Genomic DNA, 27,013 nt, shown 5'->3' with positions numbered 1-27,013 from the left:
AGGAACATTTAATAGATTCTTGGACTAATGACATGGGTATAAGAAGAATGTAAGGTTATGGCCTGTGAAAGAGTGAAGGGTTAGATTGATGATGGAGTAGGTTTATATAGATTGGCACAACGTGGGCCAAATAGCCCATACTGTGCTGCATTATTCTATGTTCTAAAGTGGTAGGCACTTAGAGGAAGACTCTCCTCGTTGAGGTATCTAGAACTAGGGGAATGGCTATGTTAAAAGGAACAGCCCACATAATTCAGAGTCTGAGAAGGGATGCTTCTCCAAGGGATGCATACCTTTGGAGTTCTCTACCCCAAGAGCTGTGAAGACATACGCTGAGGCAGGCAGAATTTTGACTAAAGCAGTATTAAGGAATATGAGGAACAAGAAAGAAAATGGTGTTGAGGCAAATATCAGATAAGCCATGATGAAATAGGCTTGATGGGCTGAGTGGTTGACTCCTCTTCCTATTTCTTGTGTTCTTAACATATATGAAGCATTTTAGTGATTACATTTTGAAAAACATAGTCTTATGGACAGTTTACACCTTCAAAGCACTTGAAATGTCTTTGTCCTTTCAACATTTTCTTCAAAAATTGCCTTTTCTATTTTAATTGAGTCCAATCCTGATGACGCCTGTTCCTGTTGTTATAAAACAGCATATCCGTCAGCTCGCTATGAGAGAAGCTGGCAGAAATCTTGATTTCCATTGTCAGTAAATAGTGACAGGACCTTATTCATATTGCTCTTTCTACTGTCAAGTCCATCTCCAAACTAACTGGTTAATCTGCCCTAACTACAAGACTTGAATTTCGATCAGTATGTTTTAATATTTAAACCAAACAGCAAAATGCACCAAGAAAAAGAATGTCTGGTCAAGTGTATACACCGAATACATACAACAACAAAACCATAATTTTCAATTTACTCAGAAGAATGTAGTTACTGTAATAACATTTATCATATTTAATTTTCATGGGCATATGAATTGACTGGAACGGTAGATCACTGAAGATTCACTCCATATTCAGGGTGGTTCTCAAAAGTACACAGAAAAGAAAGCTGGTAGCCAGGTTAAATAAATAATATGGCAAATAGAAAGAAAAGGAGACATGAGGATGAAATGAATACAGGAGTAGAAATTTGGTCTCAGGAAAAAGAAATGCAGAAACATAATCAATCTTTAAAACATTAAAAAAAACAAATTTTATGAAAGTACATTTACCAACAGTGTGACCATTAATTAACTCAAAAGAATGAACATTCTCCTGCACTTAAGAGCAAAAGTTGTACAGTAGCCAGACAGGGGGAATACTTTTATCTAAGATACCATATTTTTATGATAAAGCCTGGGAACTCCAGCTAGATATACTGTTCGCACTGACACTGGAAGGCAATAGGCAACAGGATATAGTATTCTGTTTGTTTTTTTTGTGTGGGGGGAGGGGTTGTTTCTCAGGTGGGGGGGGCGATGTTCTAGTTCTGTTTTGTGCGGGGGAGAGGGGTTGCTGATTGGGATGCCGTTCTTTTTTTTGTACGGGGCAGTGGGTTTGATGTTTCTCTCTGAACAACTGTCATGTTCTTTCTTTGTTTCGTGGCTATCAGGAAAATACAAATTTCAGAGTTGTATAGGGTTACATGCTTGATAATAAACAAACCTTTGAACCTTTCAGCAATCTAATGAGAAGCGAGAAACCTGGGTGCTTCTTGGAAGATTTCTTTCAGAAAATATTTGCTCCTCTTTGTTTTTATTTAAATGCATAGGATAGGGATGTTGTTGTTGATGCTTGTGGTTTATTAGTCATTCCTAATTGCCCCTGAACTGAGGCAGAATTGAAAAGCCATAGTATAAAGCAAAGCTGAATAATTCAGGCCTGTAATAGTCAAATCAAACAACAAAAGGCTTTGGGCTGAGATCATAATTTATGAAACCATCTCTAGAGCATTGAATCTCCTCTTTTCATTGAGGATACATCCCAAAAGAATATTTTGATATTTATTCTAACAGCACAATTTCCAAAAGCATGAATGCTAGCCAGGTATTGTGAACATCAGCATGGCTACAATTTGCTATGAAGAGTTACTGTACAATTGGAATTGAGCATTGTGCAATCATCACCCAACATTCTGATTTCTGCTTTCATGAGAGATGGGAGGTCTTGACAAAGCAGTCAAAAATATTTGGGGGATACTCTGGGATACTCCCGAGGAGCTCTTGCAGAGAGCTAAATGAAAACCAAAAAACAAACTGCAGGTGCTGAAAATCTGAAATAAAAACAGAAAATACTAGAGATGCTTATCAGCTCATGTAGAATCTGTGAAAAGGGAAACGTTCTCCTGGAAAAAAAACATTGACCAGAAATCAAAGTTGCTGGTGAGCGCAGCAGGCCAGGCAGCATCTCTAGGAAGAGGTACAGTCGACGTTTCAGTCCGAGACCCTTCGTCAGGACTAACTGAAGGAAGAGTTAGTAAGAGATTTGAAAGTGGGAGGGGGAGGGGAGATCCAAACTGATAGGAGAAGGCAGGAGGGGGAGGGATGGAGCCAAGAGCTGGACAGGTGATTGGCAAAGGGGATATGAGAGGATCATGGGACAGGAGGCCTAGGGAGAAAGACGGGGGGGGGGACCCAGAGGATGGGCAAGGGGTATAGTCAGAGGGACAGAGGGAGAAAAAGGAGAGTGAGAGAAAGAATGTGTGTATAAAAATAAATAACGGATGGGGTACGAGGGGGAGGTGGGGCATGAGCGGAAGTTAGAGAAGTCGATGTTCATGCCATCAGGTTGGAGGGTACCCAGACGGAATATAAGGTGTTGTTCCTCCAACCTGAGTGTGGCTTCATCTTTACAGTAGAGGAGGCCGTGGATAGACATGTCAGAATGGGAATGGGATGTGGAATTAAAACATTCCATCTCTCTCTCTTCTCTGCTGCTAAGCATTGTAAGTGTAGTTCAGTTAAATAACTGAAGCAGTGAATGAGAGAGAGAGAGATAGAGAGAGACAGAGAGAGAGAGAGAGACAGAGAGAGACACAGAGAGAGAGAGAGAGAGAGAGAGAGAGAGAGAGAAAGAAAGAAAGAGAACACGCCATGGCAGAGTGTTCCAAAAAAAGAAAATATAAAACGTATGTCACCCCAGACTACACTAAAGTGTACCTCTGCCTAATAGGGGTCAAAAATAATGACAGTGTTGCTCGCTGCACTATTTGCAACAGTGACTTTTTTATTGCCCATGGTGGGTTAAGACTGTAAAAGACATGTTGAGGTGAGTTTAACAGGTGTCATTCGTTCATTAGCATAGCAAACGTCATTTAAACTAGCTGGCTAGCTGCTAAGGAGCTACTCTATTGCAGACATCCCACCTCTCCTGGAAGTTCCAGGAGTCTCCTGCAAATTGATGGTGCTACCTCCCTGAAATGATTTTTTGCGGGGTGGGATGTTTGTAATAGCGCTATGCCAACACTACACTATCGTGCTACCCCTGAGGTTTTTGAATTACTCCTGACCACAGTGGCCATAGCTATGAAGAGGGAACTTGAACCATCATCTGCAGAGCACAACGGATTAGCAATGTATCACCTTAACCACTTAGCTATATCGGTAGCACTGCAAGTATTAAGAATAAGTGCAGGGAAAGTACTTGCCTATTTTCTGTAATGGTCCAAGTGCTCTCACTGTGGTCAACTGAAGAGAACAGCTGGCCTTCTATGAAGACGACTTGTCCTTTTACTCCAACATTCAAGTGATCCGCTGACAACTGGAACTCGATGTTCTGTTTCGTTGTGTTTTCTTTTAGCTGAATATTTACAGTCAGGTCTTCATCTGTTTGTTGCCAATAATACACTGGTTCTGTGGAATTAAAATCCCATTTTTCACCATTACTAAACAAGACTGATTTCCCAAACCTCTTGCAATGTTTCCCATAAATTCCTTGAATTCTTTTTTAAAGCAGAATTCAGGAACACAAAAAATAGTAATTCTAAGTCCAAGTAAAGTTTATTATCAGAGTATATACATGTCATCACATACAACCCCAAGGTTCTTTTTTTGTGAGCATACTTAGCGAATCTATAGAATAGTAACTATCAACAGTGACAATGGACAACAAACTGTTCAATTGCAAATATAAATAAATAACAAATAACAAGCAATAATTGCTCCTTGAATAAAATATTTTAAACTATTAAGATGCAAGTCTGCTGTGCAGTGCTCCCCGCAGAAGTTCCTGATTATCGTACACATAGATTACAAATATGGCTCACAGCTTTTCTCCAATTACTTTGGTTACTCAAGAGGACGGTACTGAAATTCAAATTTATAAAAGTTAGCACAAATAAACACAAGTGTATAACTCTTGAGTGTATTCTCAGCAGCTGAGCTTTATTCATTACTATGTTAATTTTGATCTGAACTATCGGCAATTTGGATGTTTTGCTAATCTCTAACAACTCCTTGAAGGAATTTTTTCCCTCATGATTTCTTTCCCTTAAAGATAGTTTTAAAACTTCCATAGAATGTGTTTACTTGCTTCATATATGACATTTAAAGTCCAATCATCTCAGCAACTTGCTTTGGAGCTAACACAAAATCTACTCCCAATAAGAGATATTAAAGAGAATATGTTAAATCAGCATAGCTACAGGCTCTCAGAGAAACATTCACTGCTTCAGTTATTTAACTGAACTACACTTACAATGCTTAGCAACAGAGAAGAAACAGTACCGTAAACACCGATTATGAAGAATGACTATTTGAATCATAGTTTTAATAGTTTTGTTGAATTGATGGATCCTGACAAAGGTCCCCCAAATAAATCTGAGGACAATTACAAAATATATTGGCTGATCCATTTCTTCTTCTTCTTCCCTCCTATCTATTCACCTATAAACATGGAATTGTTAAAGTATTATCTCACCAAGACTTTACAGAAACTCCAATATTATATTTTTTTCTAAATAACATTGTAGATTTTGCAGTCAGATAAACTTCATATCTTCAAAAATAAGTATCTTACAATTCAAATTCTTTTTCTCAGTGATCAATGAAATGTTGGAACATTTATTGGTGCTTTAAAAATGAATAATTAAAATTAGCTAAAAACAAATTTAAAAGGAACCTACTCAACTCTATTCTATCCCCCTTGGTTCAGTCCCTTTCCACCTACATCATGCTCTCCATCTCCTCACCAACCTTCAATTCCCTGGCCCTGATTGCAACATTTTCACCATGGATGCCCAGTCCCTAAACACTTTTATCCCCCACCATCAACAATTTCTCCTTCGTCTCCTCCCACTTTCTCCAGACTTGATGGGGAATCATGAGCATCTGCATGAGCCCCAGCTATGCCTGCCTTTTCACTGGCTATGTGAAACAGTCCATGTTCCAAGTCTTCCCCAGTAATACTCCCCAACTCTTCCTCCACTACACTGAATTCTGCAAGAGGATAAATCGTGTGAGGAACTCTTGGGTTTTCATTCTAATTAATGTTCAACAACTCCTCCTGAAAATGCACGTAACTTATGGATCACATCCTGAACTTCAGTAATATCAATAGGGTTGAGAGATAAAGAAGCTTTACTGGGTGTTATTAAACCTAGCACAAAGCAAGGTGACTGTGGTCACTCTGAAGACCATCAGAACTCTGCAGAGAATGACACAAAAAAATGAAAAGCACTTGCCTGGCACGTGGTCACATAGCACAGACAGGGATGCGGAGAGTGCAGTTGGGACTCAACAGACTTGCTCAATAGTGGCACAGACAGTGTGGAAGAGAGCGCAGTTGAGAATTCAACAGAATTGCCTGAACAGAAATTATCACAAGTGCAAAGACAACGTGGAAGTTTCAGTCTTAAAACAGGTCAAACTGTGAAATTTGCAGACCAAAACACTGGTATCTCATACAAAGCTGAAGTCTTAGGACGAGCAGGCAAAACCACTGGGAGAAATGAAAGTTGGTACAACTTGAATTACCTAGAACCAGTCAAGGTCACTGACACTACAGGGTCAGTCAACTTGTCATGTGTAGGCAGACTTCATATTGAATCAAGTATAGATCAGGCTGGACCATCTGAGACGTATCAAGATGAAGATGTCCTAGTAACTAAAGAGATGTCATTTGAATCTGCAAATTAGGGTGAAATCAGAAGTTAGAGGAAATAATGGACTGTTTAAGGAAGCTAGAGACATTGGCTAAAAGACAGTGTCTACAACTTGGGCGTGTACCCGAAAGAAATCCCAACAGGAATTATACCAAAAACATGTCTGGTGGCTAGTGGTTTTGTGGAACTGAACATAGAAGAACTCAGAAAAGACACGCCAACATGTGCATCAGAGTCTCCCTGACTACTTTTCTCAGTGGTATGTTAAAGGCATTGGCAACCCTATTGCAGAGACATAAAATCCACTTTCTTACAGGGAATGGAGCATGCCCCTCCTGAAGCCAGAAGCAAAGAGACACTGTGGAATCTCAAAAAGTGCGTATGGTTGAGCAGATACAGCACTCCACTGGTGTTAAACGGTCAAGTAAATAATGTTAAAAACCAGTGGGAAGAGTCATAAGTGGATCCAGCTATTTTTTTACTGGCAAGATTCAGGATATCATGTGGTTGAAGTACTTGCCTATCATGTAGATGACTTCATATGGGGAGGCTCACAAAACTTTGCCACAACAGTTATCTCTCAGCTAGTCAGTCTTTCAGGTTAGTCGGGAGGAACATGACAGATTCTGCTATGCAGGGATAGGCATCCTTGCTGTTGACAGAACAGTGCAACTGCACCAAGAAAGCTACATCTGAAAACCACATAGAATCCTCAGTTGCCACACAACTGGATGCACCCCCCCAGTGAAGCTGAAGAAAAGCAAATAAGGTCAAAGGTGGGTCAGATTCTATAAGTGGCAAGGCAGAACAGACCTGACATCATGTTTGATGCCTGCAACTTGGTATCCAGCTCAAAAAAGAACACAGTACAAACTTTACATGAGGCAAACAAGATAGTGCGCAGAATTCAATCTGAAAAAGTAGTCTTGAAGTTTCAACAGCTTGGAAAAGATAATTCACTGAGGCTTGTTGTCTTCAGTGATGTCTCACTTAGAAATCTTCCTGATGAAGGTACTCAAGGGGAACATTTTATTGTACTGATGGGAGAAGAGGGAAAATTTTCACTTCTACTGGCAATCAAAAAGGGATTCGAAGAGTTGTACAGAATACTCTTGCAGGAGAAACACTTGCAATGTCTTAAGGTATTGACAATGCTGTTTTTCTGGCCACAGTCTATTCTGAGCTTTGTCATGGTGACCCAAAGAAGGACAGTCTACAGAACACTTGTGTACAGATAACTACTCTTTGGTTGATGCCATTAAATCCACCAAGCCAGTTACAGAAAAGAGGCTTCATCAAGAGATAAGCAGCATCAAGGAACTTGACCATAACATGTGATAAGTTTTCTGTGCTTGGACAACTACAAAGGAACAGCTAGCTGGCTTTCTCACAAAGAAAGGAGCTCCAGCTCTTGTGCTGTTAAAGGCACGTAGTGAAGGCATTTGGTAGCTTAAGAATTGTATTAACTTCAAGGATTAGAACTAATTCCTATGTCCCTAATGGAAATTTGAATTATCTTTAAATTTTTCAAATTTAATTTTTTAATATATACATATTAAAATATGACACGAAGCTGGGTGGCAGTGTTAGCTGTGAGGAGGATGCTAAGAGGATGCAGAGTGACTTGGATAGGTTGGGTGAGTGGGCAAATTCATGGCAGATACAATTTAATGTGGATAAATGTGAAGTTATCCACTTTGGTGGCAAAAATAGGAAAACAGATTATTATCTGAATGGTGGCCGATTAGGAAAAGGGGAGGTGCAACGAGACCTGGGTGTCATTATACACCAGTCATTGAAAGTGGGCATGCAGGTACAGCAGGCGGTGAAAAAGGCGAATGGTATGCTGGCATTTATAGCAAGAGGATTCGAATACAGGAGCAGGGAGGTACTACTGCAGTTGTACAAGGCCTTGGTGAGACCACACCTGGAGTATTGTGTGCAGTTTTGGTCCCCTAATCTGAGGAAAGACATCCCTGCCATAGAGGGAGTACAAAGAAGGTTCACCAGATTGATTCCTGGAATGGCAGGACTTTCATATGAAGAAAGACTGGATGAACTGGGCTTGTACTCGTTGGAATTTAGAAGATTGAGGGGGGATCTGATTGAAACGTATAAAATCCTAAAGGGATTGGACAGGCTAGATGCAGGAAGATTGTTCCCGATGTTGGGGAAGTCCAGAACAAGGGGTCACAGTTTGAGGATAAAGGGGAAGCCTTTTTGGACCGAGATTAGGAAAAACTTCTTCACACAGAGAGTGGTGAATCTGTGGAATTCTCTGCCACAGGAAACAGTTGAGGCCAGCTCATTGGCTATATTTAAGAAGGAGTTAGATATGGCCCTTGTGGCTACGGGGATCAGGAGGTATGGAGGGAAGGCTGGGGCGGGGTTCTGAGTTGGATGATCAGCCATGATCATAATAAATGGCGGTGCAGGCTCGAAGGTCCGAATGGCCTACTCCTGCACCTATTTTCTATGTTTCTATAAAAAGGATGGGAGATTGTTAAGAGTTCTGTTCAGTTGCACTGTCTAAATACTTAGTATGCATGCACACTCTCCTTGTTGTGTGTGTGTGTGTGTGTGTGTGTGTGTGTGTGTGTGCGCGTGTGTTGTGTGTGGAGGGAGAGGAATTGTGGGATGTAAAGGCAGTGGCCCTCAGGTAGTCAAGGGAAATGTTGAAGGTAAAGCTATTTAAACAAAAGAAAAACATGTCCTTGTTGATTGTACATAAACACTCCAGACAGAATCCATGATTTAACTATCTTCAACTCCATTATTAATGATGCACACACTATGACATGGTCAGAATGGTGATGGTCATGGATGTTCGCAGGGCATTCAGTTTCTCAAATAATGAAGCAATTCAACTTAAAATTACAAGACTTAAAATTAAAATTACAAGACCTGAGCAACTTCTAGAGTTGGGCTCAAATATGGCAAGCGATATTTGCATTTCAATGACCATTTCCTTCAACAGAGTTAAATGAATGAAATTACATGGAAGGCACACTTTCTTTGAAAGTTGAAGAGATCTGGCTTGTCATCAAACACTAACAAACTTCTACAGATGGACTGTTGAAAGCATCTGAAGTGGATGCATTTTGGCCTTTCACTGCAATTCAAGTGCACAAGAATTTAAGAAGCAGATGCAGCATAAAACATCATGAAGCATCCCTCTCCACCTCTAGAAATCTCTACATGGTGCTGCCATAAGAAAGCAACATCTGTCATCAAAGATGCCCACCATCCAAGCTATGCCATCTTCTCAGAAGCATTAAGTTCTATACCATTTGGTTCAATAACAACTTGAGCCACTTGCTTCTCAAACCGAAGTGTACAAACCCTAATCACTACCACAGTATAGCAACAATACGACCACTTTGCACTACGATGGACTTTTGTATGTTCTAATTGTTTTCCTTCTTGCACAATTTAAATTCCATCGTGTTTCACTTGTTGGAACTCCGATGCTGTGGCAAGTAAGATTTTCATTATAGCTGTGCACATGACAACAAGCTCAAATATGACTTTGGGAGATCTTTCCTTTATGTTGCAAATGCCAAATCTCCCAACCTAGAAATGATACTGAACAGAAACTCAAAGAAAGCAGCTTAACAAGTATCTTTATTTGAGCAAGCCAAGAAATTCTCCATTCTTGGCCTATGGGCTATCTAATGCTTTTAGCTTTTGTTGGCCCCCTCTGAGAATACCTTGGACTTCAGCTGACGTAGGCCATTGCCAAAGATATCCTCATACTACTGTTTTATGGAAAGGCCAGGATTCTGTCTGAGTGATGATGAAGGAACAGAATACAGATTAGGAAGGTGTGCCAAATGTTGATGCTGTCCTATCTTGGAGGCAGAATTGCAAGTCTGGGGTGTTCTGCTGAAGAAGTAAATTACTGTTATATTAGTGGCCAGTGGCTGCATCTTAAAATGACTTACATTATGGGAGAAAGATCTCAGTAGAAAAGTCTGCCTCTGTCGAGGCTTTGTGTAATGTTACAAAGGGTCTTTTAAGATACTCCTGGATAGGTATAGGGAGCTTAGAAAAATAGAGGGCTATGGGTAACCACAGGTAATTTCTAAGGTGAGGACATGTTTGGCACAGCTTTGTGGGCCAAAGGGCTTGTACTGTGCTGCAGGTTTTCTATATTTCTATGTTAGCAGCAAAACATCTGATAACGATTTGAAAGAAGGAATTCATGACCTAGGAACTCGTGGCAAACAGGTGGAATCCATTTCCTGGCAAAGATCATTGGATTATGGATAAAGAGGAAAGCAAACTGTATGTTTTGGTTCCCATTTCACATATCAAGAATTGTTGTAGTTGAAAAATCTTGACTTGCTGCTCCTGAGTGTGTAGCAATGCACAAGAGTTACATGGGTAGCTATTACCCTAGTTGAGGTCATAAACGGTCAGAATTATGCAAGGTGCAGCCAACATTCTCTAAATCCACAAAATTTCATTTTGCATTCAGACATAATGGTCTCTTTTAAAAAACCAGGAATGATTCCAGTTAGTGTAACTTAAGGATGGAAAGGCTAACAAGTTCTTTCTATCGGGAGATAATAATTAGATCCTCTAAAAATTAGGACTGGCAGTGTTTCTATCTTATTCCTTTGGATTTGCCAAATACCAGATCAAATTACCCATGTTGTGGCAAAGTCTAGTGTTGACCACCATTTTTCAAAACTCAAAGCCTTTTTCCTTTGTTCCTGTGCTTACTCTCCCCTTGCCCTATTTCACAGATAGATCATCCCATTACATTGTAAGCAGAAAATACCAGTTTAGGCTGAACTATTAGAAAAAGAGGAGTGCATTCAGCCCCTGCAGCCTAACTGTCATTCAATGAGATCATGGTTGTCCTGTCAGCTGACAACGTATACAGCTTTTTCGCTATCACCTAACAGTATACAGCCTACCCCCCCCACCCCACCCCCCATTTCTCAACAGCGAAATTCTCAGTTTCAGATTTAAAATTAATTCTTATGACAAACAAAAACTTGCTCTTTTGGATGATGCAAAAGGTAGGCATTTGACCCACAGAATCTTTACTGGCTTTTTGGAAGAGAAAATCAGTTAGACCAACTTTTTCTCATACATCTGAATTTCTTTTCTCCCCCATTTTGAAGGCTTTGATTGAATCTGCATTCACCATGCAATAAGGCAAAATGTTTCAAATCTGAACCACGTATGGAATAAACTGTTCTCCTTTAGTTTTTAAAAATTCATTCTTTTCCTCCATTACTGCAAGTCCAGACTGAATATTGCTAAACCTTTTTGCAGAGAAACAACATGGTGTACTCTCTGGCTGAAATAATTACAACTACATCTGACGTTACAGGCCTTGACACATGTTCTCCGAAACTTCCATGTCTCTTAGGATTTCTGGCACTGATGTAGGGTTTGCCTTCAAACCAGACATTAGTAGTTACTGCAGCAGCTCAGTCTCGCAGGTTATTCACTAACAGCTACTTTGCTAACAGTTTTTGAGATCCCTGATACACAGCTGGTTATTTTATTTTCCTAATCACACGATGTATCACTCATCTCCAGACAAGAGAGAAAAAAAACAAAAAATAATAATTTCATTGTTATAAGTGTATTAGTGGGTCTTCCTCTATCATTTATTTCTGCACTAATCAGCTTGAGGCATCCTGTCAGTTATTAGTTAATTTTGAATGATGCAAGAAAAAATGCAGAGTATTTTGGTAGTGCCAACCTTTGGATTTTTTTTCATTCCATTCCTTCCACTGCAAAACACCAGTATCTATTCTCAACAATGTTTCATAACTGGATAATTTACAACATAATTAGTAACAATAGCTAAATGAAAAGAACTACTGTCACAGCAGCTTTCAACTGAACACATCTGCAATATTAATTTTAATAAGTGACCACAAAGTAAAATTGCAAATACTCTATACCTTTTGATACATACAGAACCACCAGTTCTTTTTAATTCTAAGGTAACCATAATACTAATGTGGATATGTTAAACCACAAATCAACTATAATTTCAGAGATTCGTTCTGTAATAACTGATTGGCAGAATTCTGACAATCTTCATTCATTAAATTAAAAATCTAAAAGATTCCCTGCCTCTGCTTCACATTGATCAGTTAACATGATACTTTATAATGAACAATTATCTGCGAGAATCAATTTGCTCAAATTACAGTAAAATGAAATGTGCAATATTCCACATTACACTTTCAGCAACAAATGCAAAACCTATTTGCAGAAAAAGCTCATCTTCAGTGCTCATTCAGTGTAAAAGTGGCACACTCTATTCTTGTTATTGACATTTCTCATTATCTTGTACCTAATGTCTCCTGTCAAGATCGGTCAAGAACAAATGTCAGAGGTAATTCTATAGGAAACTCATAAAATAGAACATCCATCAATAGTAATTTAGAAACATTAAAAAATAACAGAGCACAGAAACCTATTTACTATGCCAAATGCATTTAAGGTCAGCAAAGCTAGTAGTAATGTTAAAAATCTTACATTGTCTATGTTCTCCATGCCAATTCAGGATAAAGTTATTTAAGCTACAGGAAGAATTATAATAAAGCAAAATAGTTCAGCATAAGATGGAAGGTTGCAGCCACCCACTGAAACGTTCCTCACGAGAATATAATCGCACAGATTCCTTAACAGAGTACTCTTCCTACATAAGATTAGACAATGAGTGAGTGCTCTGAGGTGTGAAATTCCAGTCTGAAGTTCTATGCATGAGGCACATGTCTCTGGCATTTCATAACAACATGACTTTTCCCATCATCATTAGTCTATACTTTTTAGCCTTCAGCTTCAAAAGAAACAGAAGGATGCAATATAATTCATCCCTGGGAATGTATCATTGCAAGAAAATTAATTTCATACAAAAGAAATTCATTACAAAGTTTCATTAAAAAAATACTTTCTTAATTCATTCTCAGTAAACTTTCCTCACAGAAGCATTTCCAATTGAGACCATCACTGCTTATACTCTGTGGTTGGCTTACTTAACCAGAGGCTGTTTGCTTTACACTGACAACGTCCAAAGCAATTGAAGGTCTAATAAATTCGAAGCTTCTTAGCAAACTTCCAAAAGTTGCAAACTTAACCTAAGGGCGGAAAAAAATGGTAAGAAATAGCAATCCATAAATTCATTGGGAAATTCAGGAAAACTTCTTGACTCAAATGACCTACAATGTGGAACTTGCACCCATTGAGAGTAGATGTGTTGAAATGATATACTGAAGGCTGATAAACACCAGCATGGAGCAACTGGACTATTTGGTCATCTCTGTGCTATAAATGCCAAACAAATCTGTTCAGTAGATCATAAACGTAAAAAAATGCAGAAACAGCTGGGAACAAATGCAATCAGGGCAATCAGCATCTGTAAAGTTAGTAAAACAGCAACTAACTGGTCACTCTGCTCCCACTTTCATTTTATTTCAAGGTAGATAGATAGATACTTTATTGATCCAAAAAGAAATTACAGTGTCAGTATTATAATGCGTATCAGGTTTCAAACAGTAAGAAAGGAACTAACCAATCCCACCAACATGAAAGCTGACCTTTCTTTTCACTCGTGTCCATTTTCTCCACTTTCTTTTCCTCTACAGGCTTCCCATCAATCTGCATGAACCTGAAGGGCTGGTCAGAAGCTATCACCAAGCCAGCTCCGTCCTGCTCTACAGCTGCGTAGTGTGGAGCTTGTACTCCAATCAGAGTTCTGTGCCGTGATACTTCATATTTATTCTCTGCAAATTAACAAAAACAGCATTACTCTCTGCTTTTGCACTGAATACAGGTAGGTAATTCTATCTTCCCTACAAACTCAAAGCTCCCTTAACTGTTCTACAAAACATTCACTTATTTTGCTTCCATAGGCTACAACTCAGTGGGGGGGGGGGTGGAGGTCTCATTCTTCATTCATAACCCCAGATGATTAGCAATTTTATACTTCATTCAAAATCAGGAAGCCCATCTATTTCTTTCCTCACTAATTCTGGGAGATACGAATCATTGGTGGCGAAGCATCTTCTACTTAGACTGAGTTCAACAACTTGCCCCAAATCAATGTTGTAGCATGGATGAAATCATCGGAGAGACAGAGTCACTGGCAGATACAAAGCAGCTTCTTTATTCGACACAACAAGGTACAGCAGGCATCATACGGACGGAGACGCTTTCGGTAGAAAGGTCTGCTAGCCCAATGTGAGCTCGATATTTATATGCTAAACACAAGGGGCAATTGCAATCGCTATTTAAAAAGTTATAGACAATGCAAAGACAATGCTTCCTTTTGAAGCTACATACAAAACATCACACCTTCTGACTTCCTCCTTTCCTCCCGATGCCAACACGTCTTGGTTGGTACTCATAGCCTTTAGGAGTGCAAGTCAAATTCACCACACATTTATTTGGTATTTTACGTGCTAACATAGAGGACAATTAATATTATAAAGTATAGTTAATACTATCTTCGAAACTACCTGTAAACTTCACACTTCCACCCGCAGCATCTGGCTAGTATCCTGATATTCACAACTTTTAGGAAATGCATTGTTGTGAACTCATCCACAGTACTTTGTCAGATAGAAGACTGGTGGCCAGAGTCATTCAAGTGTAAATGAATCATCCACCCAAAAACTCACTTGAACAGTCCCAAATCAAAGAACCTCCCATAAGAAAGCATAACATAAAAGCAAATCAGTAAGAGATGTAAATGATGATATAAACTGCTGCAGTTAATTAAAATGGCCTCTTATAGACAGAAACAAGAGAAATTATAGTGGGGAAATGTGGAAGTGGCAAGAATATTGAATGCTTGACATCTGTTTCCTCACAGGAGTCACAGATTAGCACTCCAGAAATCATGGTGAACTCAACTAAATTAGTAATAAAAATGAAACTGCACTGGAAAGGACCTGAGAGGAGCTTACTCCCCCCCCCCCATAAAGAATTACAAATCTTTTCAGTTCTTCATCAAAAGGCCTGAGAATGTTCAGTCAATCAGAGATATGAGATAATGCAGGAAAATGAAGATGACCCAGAAGATCAGCTCAATAACTTATATTACGGTCTACTCTTCCTTGTTGGTTTGGTCTGGCCTGAGTGTTAACCACTCAGCTCTTGGGGTTGTTTTCTCATAGGGCACAATTATGACCTCTTCTATGGAGTAGTCATCATTCAACACTTATGAAATGATTCAATTAAAGCACAGAAACAAACTATTTGTCATTCAAATTTAATATATCTGACACTAAGACTAGCTCAATCATGAGGGTACCAAATACTGTTATTTTAGAAGAGAAGGAACACAGAAGAGTTCTTTGTAAATTCATCATGAAGAGGATGTACAACTTGCAAATCACAATGGGAACATAAGTAATAAGATCATTGCCTTTTGAGACAGATTAACTATTCAATAAGATCATAGCCGAGGAGGCCTATTGCTTTAATTCTATTTTGCTCCTGATTACTAAGTTCCAAAACTGGAACTCAACCACAAATACATTTAATGACTCAGCACTTACTGCTCTATGGTACTGGGAAATCCAGATTTAGAACTGTATGTAAGAAAAAAAATCCACATTAAATGGCTGACTCTCCATTATCATGTCAAGAACCTTCGGAATCTTGCACTTCAGTACTCCCCTTCAACTCAATAAACCTAATCTCCTTATCCTAAGAATCTATTCTTCCTTAAACACCCAAATACATTTGCTTAAATTCATAATCTGCCACTTTAATGCTCTTACTTTCCCCAAGCAGCAAGGCTGATCAACACCTCTACCTACTAACTCCACCACTATTTAATTATTTCCTGTCAGTCACTTTATGTACGGCCTAGTGTCACTTTATGGACATACAAACAATGTATACAAGCTATCTCAAGTATTTATGTTTGTGTTTTTTTAATTACTATTGTGCTCGTTATCTTTGCTGGGGTTTGTTTTGTGTTGCATCGGATGCAGAGTAACAATTATTTCAAACTCCTTTAAACTTGTGTATGGGAAATGACATTAACCTATCTTGAATCTTCTGCTCAGACTTCTCACTTCCACCTGCTATTAAGAGTAAGCCCATCCCAAACTAAGTTGTTTCATACCAAACCAACATCTCACCAGAGTCTTGGGCTCATTAGTCTGCACTGGCTTCTGATCCAACAAATCCTTGAAATACAATTTCTTATCCTAGTGTTGAAATTTCTACGACTTCACCCCTCACATGTGCTGTAAATCTCTTCCAACCTGACAACCACAAGAACCCAAATGGCATATTCCACACAGCGTTTCAACAAGATATGTCAAATGAAGGTTAGAAAGTGAATCAGCTATCACTGCTGAATTGTATCCTGGCATACTTCACCATACAAGAAATTTTCAATTACTCTTAACTTTGATGTAATTTTATTCAATGTGTCCATTAATCTAAATTTAAATCATGCTCTACTGTCCAACCTTGAAAGTCCATTACTTAATTCAAACTATTGCTGATCCTTCAACTTGAATGCCCCCCAATAGACAGGCACTTCACATCTGCTGAAACAGATACTTCTGCCATCAGATTTCTGAATGGTCAATGAACCCATGAACACTACCTCAGTATTATTTTCCTCTCTTTTTGCACTACTTATTTAATTAAATTTTCTTTTCTCATATATACTTATCATAAATTTATATACTTCTGGGTGCCATGGTGCTATAGTGGTTAGCACAACGCGATTACAGCTGGGGGTGTTCCAGAGTTCGGAGTTCATTTCCAGCACTGTTCTATAAGGAGTGTCTATACATCCTCCCCATGGAACGAGTGGGTTTTTCCCAAGTGCTTTGGTTTCCTCCCACAGTACAAAGAAGTACTGGGTAGGTTAATTGGTCATTGTAAGTTGTCCCGTGATTAGATTAGGGTTAATCGGGGTTGTGGGATTGCTACGGCAGCGCAAGTCAAAGAACCGAGAGAGCCTACTCCACGCTGTATCGTTAAATTTAAAAAATTCTTTGTATCACAATGTACTGCTGCTGCAAAACAACAAATTTCACAACATTAATATGTTTAATGTTTAACATCACTAGCATACGTTGTGAAATTTGTGTTCTGTGGTAGCAGTACAGTGCAATGCAAAATGTATTTTTTTCATTCACTGGAAAACTAAATAAATCCAACACAACATGCCAATTTGATTAAATAATGTGCCCTGAGACAACAGAAGGTACTGATCTAATCAATGGTTTCAGACTATACTGCCTAATAACTCTTGTTTTGATCCCGAGCTTAATGCACCTGCTCATCAAACCTGTCTGATCTGAAATTAATTGCAAAAATGTATTATTTCCAATAAGCCCTTTAATATGTTATCAGTAACAAGACACCAAATTTGTCAAGTACAAATTCAAATTCCTAAAATTCAATGCAAATTGTATATACAGTAGAACTATCAATGTAAACCATGAATGTCTGGAATTCCTTCATTTTATTCTGTAATGTTTTCCAATATGTATCAATCATTTTTCACAGCAGTGAGGAAGAGCTTCAGGACATGAATTCCTAACATTGCACTGTGCTTTATTGTTCTTTCCCAACCTTCATTCACTCCACTCAATATTGTTTTTAAGATAAGTATTCAGTGACATGCTCCAAGATAATCTCCACAATAACTAGCAATTTACTGTACTGGTTATAACTCACCATTATTCTCACAAGTAATGGTTAGCCAATCAATTGCTGAATGAAATCCACTTCCCTTGACGTTAGATTCATCTTTCTCTGTCTTGAGTAAAACAACATCTATTAAGTTAGTGTTGTCTTTTACAAATGAATGACTATGGATTATCACAAAGGGTTCTCCCAGTTCTTGTTGGAACATTATCTGTAAGAGGGAAAAATAATCAGATTAGAATTGAACACCCTCAAAAAGGTGCATCACCAAAGTACAAAACTACTGATTTGTTAAGGAAGCAAGGAAGAGATTGCTGCATCTTTGGCCACGACCTTTGTGTTCCCCTCTCATTCAGAAATAAAAGAGGCATGGGATCCAAGGAAAATTGACTATGTATTCTGAATTGTCTTGCCCAAAGACGACAGAGGGTGGAGGTAGATGGAGAGAATTCTGCCCGGAGGTCCGTGACTAGTGGTCGACAGGGATCTATTATGGGCCCCTGCTCGTTATGGTTTGTATAAATGACTTGGATGAGGAAGTAGAAAGGTGGGTCAGTATGTTTGTAGATGACATGAAAGTTGGTGGGTTGGTGGTATCGTCGATAGTGTAAACATTGTCATAGGTTACAATGGGACATTGATAGGAGTTGTACTGAGAAGGGACAGATGAAGTTCTATTCAGAAAAGTGTGATGTGAAACACTTTGGAAGATCAAACTTGATGGCAGAGTACAAAGGTAATGGCAGGATTCTTGGCAGTGTGGAAGAAGAGAGGGATCTTGGGGTCCAAGTACACAGTCCCCTCAAAGTTGCTGTACAAGCTAATAGGATAGTTAGGTCTTCATTAGTTGGGGGACAGAGTCCAAGAGCGGCAAGGTACTGTTGTAGCTCTATAAAATTCTGGTTAGACCACACTTAGAATATCGTGTTCAGTTCTGGAAGGATTTAGAGAGAGCATAGAGGAGTTAAACCAGGCGCTGCCTGGAGTAGAGAACATTTCTTATGAGGAAAAGTAAGTGAGCAAAGGTTTTTCTCTTTGGTGTGAATAAGGATGAGAGGAGACTTGTATAAGATTGTACACTCAGTGGCCACTTTACTAGTACCTCCTGTACCTAATAATATGGCCAATGAGTGTATGTTCATGAACTTCTGCTGCTGTAGCCCATCCACTTCAAGATTTGATGTGTTATGTGTTAAGATGTTCTTCAGCACATCACTATTTCAACACATGGTTATCTGAGTTACTGTTGCCTTCCTGTCAGCTTGACTCAGTCTGCCATTCTCCTCTAACCAGGCATTTTTGCCCAAAGAACTGTCACAGTGGATTTTTTTTTTTTTTTTTTAAGCACCATTCCCTAAACTCTAGAGAATGTTGTACATGAAAATCCCAAGAGATTAGCAGTTTCTGGGATACTCAAACCACCCCAGCTAGCACCAACAATCACTCCATGGTCAACGTCACTTAGATCACATTTCTTCCTCATGCTGATATACAAGATGGCCTCCCAAGCCATGCTGAAACGCGGACAGGTGAGGCCTCCTCTATCCAGCATCTTGCTGGCAAATGTGTAGTCAGTGAAAAACAAAATTGTGGATCCAAGGGCAAGACTGCTGTATCAAAGAGAACTGAGAACCTGTTTCATTGAATGCTTTATTGAAATAAGGCTTGTCTGGGCATGCCAGACTCAGCAGTCAAACCAAAAGGATTCTCGATTTACAGAATGGACCAAATTACTGATTCGGGAAAAGCATGAGGAAGAAGTGTGTGTTTTGTGATAAACTCTTATTGGTGCTCCGACATGGCAGCTTTGTCAAACTCCTGCTTCCCCCGACCTTGAACACCAAACGATCAAATGCCATCAGTTCTATTTACCAAAGGAATTCTTGTCCATAATTCTGACTGCAGTTTACAGAAACAAGAAACAGCCCATCTCGATGCATTTCAAATCATAGTCAGAGATTTCAACCAGGCTTGCTTGAAGAAAACCCTGCCCAATTACCATGAGTATATATCCTGTAGCAGCAAGGTCCCAACATACCAGACCACTGTTATACGAAGATAAGGAATGCTTACCGTTCCTCACCGAGACTGCATTTTGGTAAATCAGATCACTTGACTGTCCTACTACCTGTATAAAGGTAGAGGCTAAAGTACAAAGCTCCAGAGATTAGAACAACAAAGAGGTGGTTGCAGGAGGCAGAGGAGCAGTTACTGGACTGCTTTCAGTCAGTGGACTAGGGTGTGTCCAAGCACTCATCTAGAGAGATGTACGAATACACCATTCACTGTAAAACAGCTGTGGATGAGTGTGTTCCCATTAAATCATTCAGAGTCTTCCCCAATCAGAAGGCCTGGATGAACCATGAAATCCAAAATCTGCCGAGGGCCAGAGCAGAGGCATTCAAGTCTGGCAACCAAGAAGGTTACAAGAAGATAATGTATGATCTCTGGAAACCCATCTCGCGGGTGAAGTGGGAATTCCGGACCGAACTTGAATCAACAAGATATGCTCAACAGTTGTGGCAGGGCTTGAATGCTATCACCTCTTATAATGTTAAACCAAGCGACATGGGAGACATCAGGGCTTCGCTTCCAGGTGAGCTCAATACCTTCTATGCTCGCTTTGGTCGTCAGAACATGGAGGAACCATTGCAAATTCCCACATCCCTGGTTGATCCTCTAATTTCAGTCTCTGAAGCAGACATGCAGGCTGCCTTCTGGAGGATGAACCCACGAAAAGCATCCAGAATGAACTTACTAAAGACCTGTGTTGATCAACTGGCTGGTGTATTCACTGAGATCTTTAACCCCTTGCTTCGGTAATGTGTAATACCCATCTGTTGCAAGCAAGCTTCAATTATTCCAGCGTCCAAGAAGAGTGTGGTGATCTGCTCAATCACTACCATCCACAGTGATGAAGTGTTTTGAGGTGTTGGTAATGAAACAGGTCAGATCCTGCCTGAAAGAAAACTTGGCTCTGCTCCAATTTGCCTACCAGAGTAACAGGTCCATGGCAGATGTCATCTCATTGGTTCTTCACAATCCTGGAACAACTGGGCAGTAAAGATGCACAGATCAGGATGCTCTGTATCGACTTCAAGTCAGCATTCAATACCATCGTTCCATCAAAACTAATCAATAAGCTCCAAGACCATGGCCTCAATACCTTCTTGTGAAATTGGATCCTGGATTTCTTCACTTGTAAACTCCAGTCAGTTCGGATTGGCAATATCGCCACCATGATCTCCATCAGCACAGGTGCACCACAAGGCTTTGTCTTCAGTCTTCTGCTCTACTCACTTTACACTTATGACTGTGGGCTAAGCACAGTCCCAATGCCATATTCAAGTATGCTGATGATATCATTGTAGTGGGCCGCATCAAAAATGGTAATAAGTCAGCTTACAGGAGGGAGATTGAAAATCAGTCTGAGTGGTGTCATAACAACCTCTTACTCAATGTCAGCAAGACCAAGGAACTGATTATTGACTTCAGGAGAGGGAAACCAGAGTTCCATCAGCCATTCCTCAGAGGATCAGAGGCAGAAAGGGTTAGCAACTTTAAGTTTCTAGGTCCTGTCCTGGGTCCAGCAAAATAATGCAATTGCAAAGGAAGCACGGCATTGGCTCTATTTCCTTAGAATATGCAGAGATTCACTATAACACTTAAACCATTGATAAACTTCTGCAAGTATGTAATGGTGAGCATATTGACTGGCTGCATCACAGCCTGGTATGGGAACACCAATGCTCTTGAACTAAAAATATACAAAAAGTCGTGGAATTGGCCCAGTTCATGATGGGTAAAGACTTCCCAACCATTGAGCAGATCTACATGGCGCATGACTAGTCACAGTGGCTTCTATGAGGTCAACAGAAGGTGCTATCGTTCTACTTAAGTGTCCTTCTAATGATTGTAAGATCTCACTGTATATTAAGAACTTAAAAGTACTGCAGGTCTGCACCATCAGTGAGTTGCTTGCTGGCAGAGATAATGAAGGAACTGCTGCCTAAGTCGATGGAGGCTGACAGTCAAATAGCAAGTGGCTGTTATGTTGCTTTTCTTGTGATCGCAAGACCCCTTTGGACATTATTAATCTAGTACGCCACAAGCTTGATTCAGTGATTTATCGGATGAGAGCAGGGGCAGATGGCGGGGAGGTCCCTGGCCTCGGTCATAGCAAGGACTAGGCCTGAAGCCAGGGCCTCGCCTGTTTGTAGCCTCCAAGTGAGGGGAAGAGGCCATTGCGCTTCACTGGGGGCGGTGTGATGCAGCGCCAGAATTGTTTGGCACTGCCTTTCCAGAGATTCCCTTGGCAGAAGACAAGTTCTGTTGTGGTTGACTAAAGATTTTTTGGCGACTCAGGCCTCAACCTGCAGTGTCTCTTGCTTTTCAGCCAGCAGGGCGGTGGTGGGGGGGTTAGAGACATGCAAGCCATCGTGCTTTACCAGGGGCAGCACAGTGCAGGTTTGGTCGACTGAAGATTTCACTTGAACTGAGGGGTCTGGACTATATGCATATATATTTGTCTGGTTGTGTTTCTACAAATATTCTGTGTATGGGCCTGTATATGTGAAGTCTGGACCCCTAAGCTGTGATATCATCTAGCAGGCGTCGGATGATGATCTTGATGGACTGGGAGGTCTGGTCTATACACATGCATAATCTGTGCGTACTGGTACATTTACTAATATTCTATATACACACTTGTATGTGAAAGGATCAGGCCTCAAAGCTGCGGTGTTGCCTAGTAGGCGTCAGGTCGGGTCGACGGATGATATCGGTGCGCTGGAGGGTCCAGGCTGTATCTATGCATATTCTGCATTGTTGCATTTTACTGATATTCTGTACAGGTCTATTGATATATGTGAGAGGACTTTGGGGGGGAGGGGAGGGGGGGTGGAGGTTGCATCAGGACTCCTATTCTGTGAATGTGTTCTTGTGTGTGACAGTCTATAATGCGTTTTAGCACCTTGACCCTGTAAACAACAGTCTCATTTTGCTGTATTCATGTATCTCTGAATGATAATTAAACTTGAACCGAATGATGCGCTGTCATAGGAGGGCAGGATCCATCATTAGGGACACCCACCACCAAGGCCATGCTCTCTTCTCGCTGCTGCATCAGGTAGAAGGTACAAGATCCTCAAGACTTGCACTACCAGGTTCAAGAACAGTTACTACCCCTCAACCATCAAAACAGGATAACTTCACTCTCCCCATCACTGAAATGTGTCCATAACCAATGGACTCACTATCAAGGATCTTCATCTCATGTTCTTGTTATTTATTGGTATTTATTTAAATTTGCATTTGTACAGTTTGTTGTCTTCTGCACTCTGGTTGAATGCCCTAGTTGGTCTTTCATTGATTCTGTTATAGTCACTATTCTATAGACTTGTTGAGTGTGCCCACAAAAAAATAATTTTCAGGGTTTTATATGGTGACATATATGTACTTTGAAAATAAAATTTACTTTGAACTTTGGTCTGAACAACAAGTAAATCTCTTGACCATGCTTGCATGCTTTTATGCATTGAGTTGCTACCACATGATTAGCCAATTAGAAACTTGCATTAACGAGCAGGTGTACAGGTGTACCTAATAAAGAGGCCACTGGGTGGAAGAGGCGTATACAAGAGTGGACAGCCAATGCATTTGTCCCAGAGTGGCAACGGCTAATACAAGAGGACCTACTTTTAAGGTAATTGGAGGAAAGATATAGGGGAGAGGTGGGTGTTATTTTATTAACCCTAGAGTAGCAAGTGTATTGAACACACTGCCAGGGGTGTGGTAAAGGCAGATACATTAGGGAGATTTAAGAGACTCTTAGATATGGATGAAAGAAAAATGGAAGGCTATATGGAAGGAAAGGGTGAGAATGTTGGAGTGGGTTAAAAGGTCAGCACAACATTGTGGGCCAAAGGAACTGTACTGTGCTGTACTACTCTAAGTTCTAAGCTCAAGAATGAAGTTGTTCCACAGTAATTTTCAGGTATCTGTTCATAGTTTCATTTTGATCCAGAAAGCCTCCCAAGGTATAAAATAATCCAATATGAAAATAACTGACATAAAGTGTAATAAAGATACTGGATCTAAAACAGCAGTATTTCATCCACAAACAAGCAAAGTGAAACCACAGAAAAACAAGGCATAGGAAAACACATGAAATGTAATGTACACGTTTGCTACACTTTTAAAGAATTTGTAATATGTACTTTCACGAATCTCAAAAGTTAAATTTTTAAATCACACAAACCGCAACTTCCTCATGCAAAGATTTCTTCAGACTATACACAGTAAGTAACATGCTACTATCCCAAAAGAATGAAATCTTTGCAAATGTAACCTTTATGCAAGCTACCTTTTATGGTGGGAGCTGATTCAGCAGTAATTTTCAAAAGGGATTTAGGGAAATACTTAATGCAGAATTTTCAGGTGGAAAAAAAGCCAAGAGTTTCAATTTCTACGGTATCTTTCAAATCTCCAGAACTCATAATGCATTTTGCTGATGAGGACATTATTAAAGTGAAGTCGTCCTAGTAAAGTAGAAACATGATGTACTTGGGTAAGAATAGGAGAGCAAGGCGAATTACAGGGACTGTGTGAGGCAAGGGTTAAGTTATCAGACCAGCAAGCACTTTAAAAAATAAAAACAGAAAATGCCAGAAATATTCAGCTGGATGCACATGAGGGAGAAGTGCAGTTAACGTTTCAGGTTTTTTATTGTTAGCAGTTCATACGACTGTATGAGTGATGAACTACTTTAAAAAGCTCTTCATGCACAACCTGATCTTGTTTTTGACCATTGCGATAGGAATACCACAGCGCACAAAGAATAAACCACTGGGAGAGTGGCCCAGGACATGCCTCTGTCATTAAAATATGTAACTTGAATAACTCATCTTTGCAAAGTCAATTTTGACCTTTTTCAGTAAAGAACAGCTCATGGAAGTATCAATTATACATTTGGAAGTCTGTTGAAATGACATAATGAGATACTTCAGCCTTGTTATGAAGGGAGATGCCACAGAAAATCTACCTCAGGGTATTTGAAGAGGTTTCCTTTGAGGAAATACAGTCCATAGATGCTTTCTAAGAAATGGAAGGGTAACTATTCATACACACCTTCCACAACAGCTCCAAGAGAATGCTACACCACCTTTAGAAACAAATGTCAAACAGTAATGCAAACTGGTAAAAGTGTATGAATATTCATAGGTCACCAGATTAAATAAATTTTTCTCACCTCCCATTTGTCAGTGTTATTTGGTGCACGACTGTTTGTTTTGAGAAGGTACAGCCTTCCTGTTCCATCTGACAAGGCTGCCCATGTAGGTGATGTAAAATGCATCGAAGCACAGACCAAGGTGTCACATGATTTAATTTCTGCTGAGAGCCGGAACACCTCCCTGGGCTTGCTAATTGCTGTATCCTTTGAACATAAACACATTTTTAGAAGTCAAGGGATCAGTGAAGTTTTAGTCGGGAAATTAGAAACTTTAGAACATATATACACACTTGTAAAAGGCATATATCTTGCATCATATACAGTATCTGCTACAATCAAGCAAATAGAAATATAAAACTAAAGGTAGTAACTTAATACTGGACTTCAAGAGCTTATAAATCATAAATTCAAGAAAAATAGACCATGGTTCAGCTGGCTTGTCATCCACCATCCAGTCACATACAATAACAGAGTTGCTGACTTAACATAGCAATCAATCGCTATTACAGACCTTAATACAAGGCAAGAATGGCCCCCTGTGATAGAAACTTCTTATAGGTATAACTTGGTGCAATTGGCAGAATGCTGGTTGTGAAACACTTCTGGCTTGGTTTAGGAATACCAAGAAATAAAAGAATAATCACCAAGAAGCTGATAAATTACAGGAGTATTCTCTTCTCATGTTCATTCCATCCAGATCTAAAATGAGCCTCAAAACTACAACATGCCCAGAATAGAGAGCAGCCCTCGTGCAAACATATTCCATAAAACATTGAGGATTGTGCATATTGTAACTGTCATCAATAGAACCATAGAACACTACAGCAATGGTAGTTTATTAGTTGTTTAATGGTAAGAACACATCTGAAAATCTGTAATGCCAATTCCCAGAACAGCAGTCAGGTTTATAGTCTTAAGTGGAAGCTAGTAGTTCATGTGTGCATAGTAAATTGGTTTCTCCCACAAATATTGTTGGCTGATTACAGAAGTTCTAGACAAACGGTCCATCCACTCTTTTGATAGGGAAATTGTGCGAATGTGGAGAAATTACAAAACACAAGATGAGTCATTTCAGTTATTATATATACAAAGGCAATGAAAAACAGTCAGTTTTTCCTCATGAAACCACAAATCTAAAGGGCATCCACATTCCTGAAGTACCTAAGAATTTTTAAATCTTTGTCTAGGATATATTCAACAAGACAAAAATTGATTATACTGATGGTGGATGCTCTGAAGCCCATTCTTTTACTCTCAACCATCAGTGGTGGATAGTGTTGTCAAGTGCACTTACTAATTGCTTGGACATTAATGCTCAAGTTTGGGCTTTGGCTGGACTACTCAACTACTGATCTACAAACGTAATTATATACTTTTGTCCATGCTTGGGCCAAGATTAAAAGTGACTGCCTTTGACACCAAAGTGGCATGTGGCTCCATATAACACAGAAAATGCTGGATGAACTCATCAGGTCAGGTAGCATCAATGGAAAAGAATAAACAGTAGACATTTCAGGCCAAGACATTTGCTGCCTGACCTGCTGAGTTCCTCCAGCATTTTATGTGTGTTGCTCTGGATTTCCACCATCTGCAGAATCTCTTGTGTTAAATCATTTGTGGCTCCATATAAAATGTCTATGCATTTCCTTCCAAGCTAAAATCAAACATGTTGCAAGACAGGTGATGACCTGAGAATTCTGTACACATGGTCAAGAATGCAGGGCTCTACCACTCTCCCTATCTGTACTATTATGCAAATGATACTAGAATCACCCTGTTACTGCCTCAGAAACTAAATACTGGTGAGCCCAGCATCGCTGATATATTCAACTCTCAATATGAAAGAACTGCAGTAACATCGCCTTTAGATATAGTAAATTAGCTGCCTCTTTGAGCTTACATGGCTCAGAGTCTAGTTACTGACTTGCTGTTCCCAGAACACAAATGCACCAAAACATCTCAAGCAAAACAAATCGAGTAGCTGCTCCCTACTTTTGGAAAAATAGATCAATAGTGGCAGTACAGCATTGC

The 27,013-nt window shown here is 39.7% G+C and overlaps 1 protein-coding gene across 3 annotated transcripts in view; it reads right to left on the bottom strand.

Annotated features, from left to right (window-relative positions):
• nudcd1 (NudC domain containing 1) overlaps positions 1 to 27,013 on the bottom strand; it is a 182,514-nt gene that overhangs the window by 91,221 nt on the left and 64,280 nt on the right. For 2 of the 3 annotated variants that reach the window (XM_072260768.1, XM_072260785.1), the window contains 4 exons: positions 25,001 to 25,186; positions 17,782 to 17,962; positions 13,665 to 13,850; positions 3,637 to 3,841 (listed from right to left, as the gene is read on the bottom strand). In XM_072260768.1, the coding sequence (XP_072116869.1) occupies positions 3,637 to 3,841; positions 13,665 to 13,850; positions 17,782 to 17,962; positions 25,001 to 25,186 (758 nt within the window). The remainder of the gene's footprint in view (positions 1 to 3,636; positions 3,842 to 13,664; positions 13,851 to 17,781; positions 17,963 to 25,000; positions 25,187 to 27,013) is intronic. The other variant, XM_072260776.1, reaches the window with a different exon arrangement.

Source organism: Mobula birostris, chromosome 1 (assembly GCF_030028105.1).
Source record: "Mobula birostris isolate sMobBir1 chromosome 1, sMobBir1.hap1, whole genome shotgun sequence".
Lineage (NCBI taxonomy): Eukaryota > Metazoa > Chordata > Chondrichthyes > Myliobatiformes > Myliobatidae > Mobula > Mobula birostris.
This window is presented reverse-complemented; position numbering and strand designations above follow the sequence as displayed.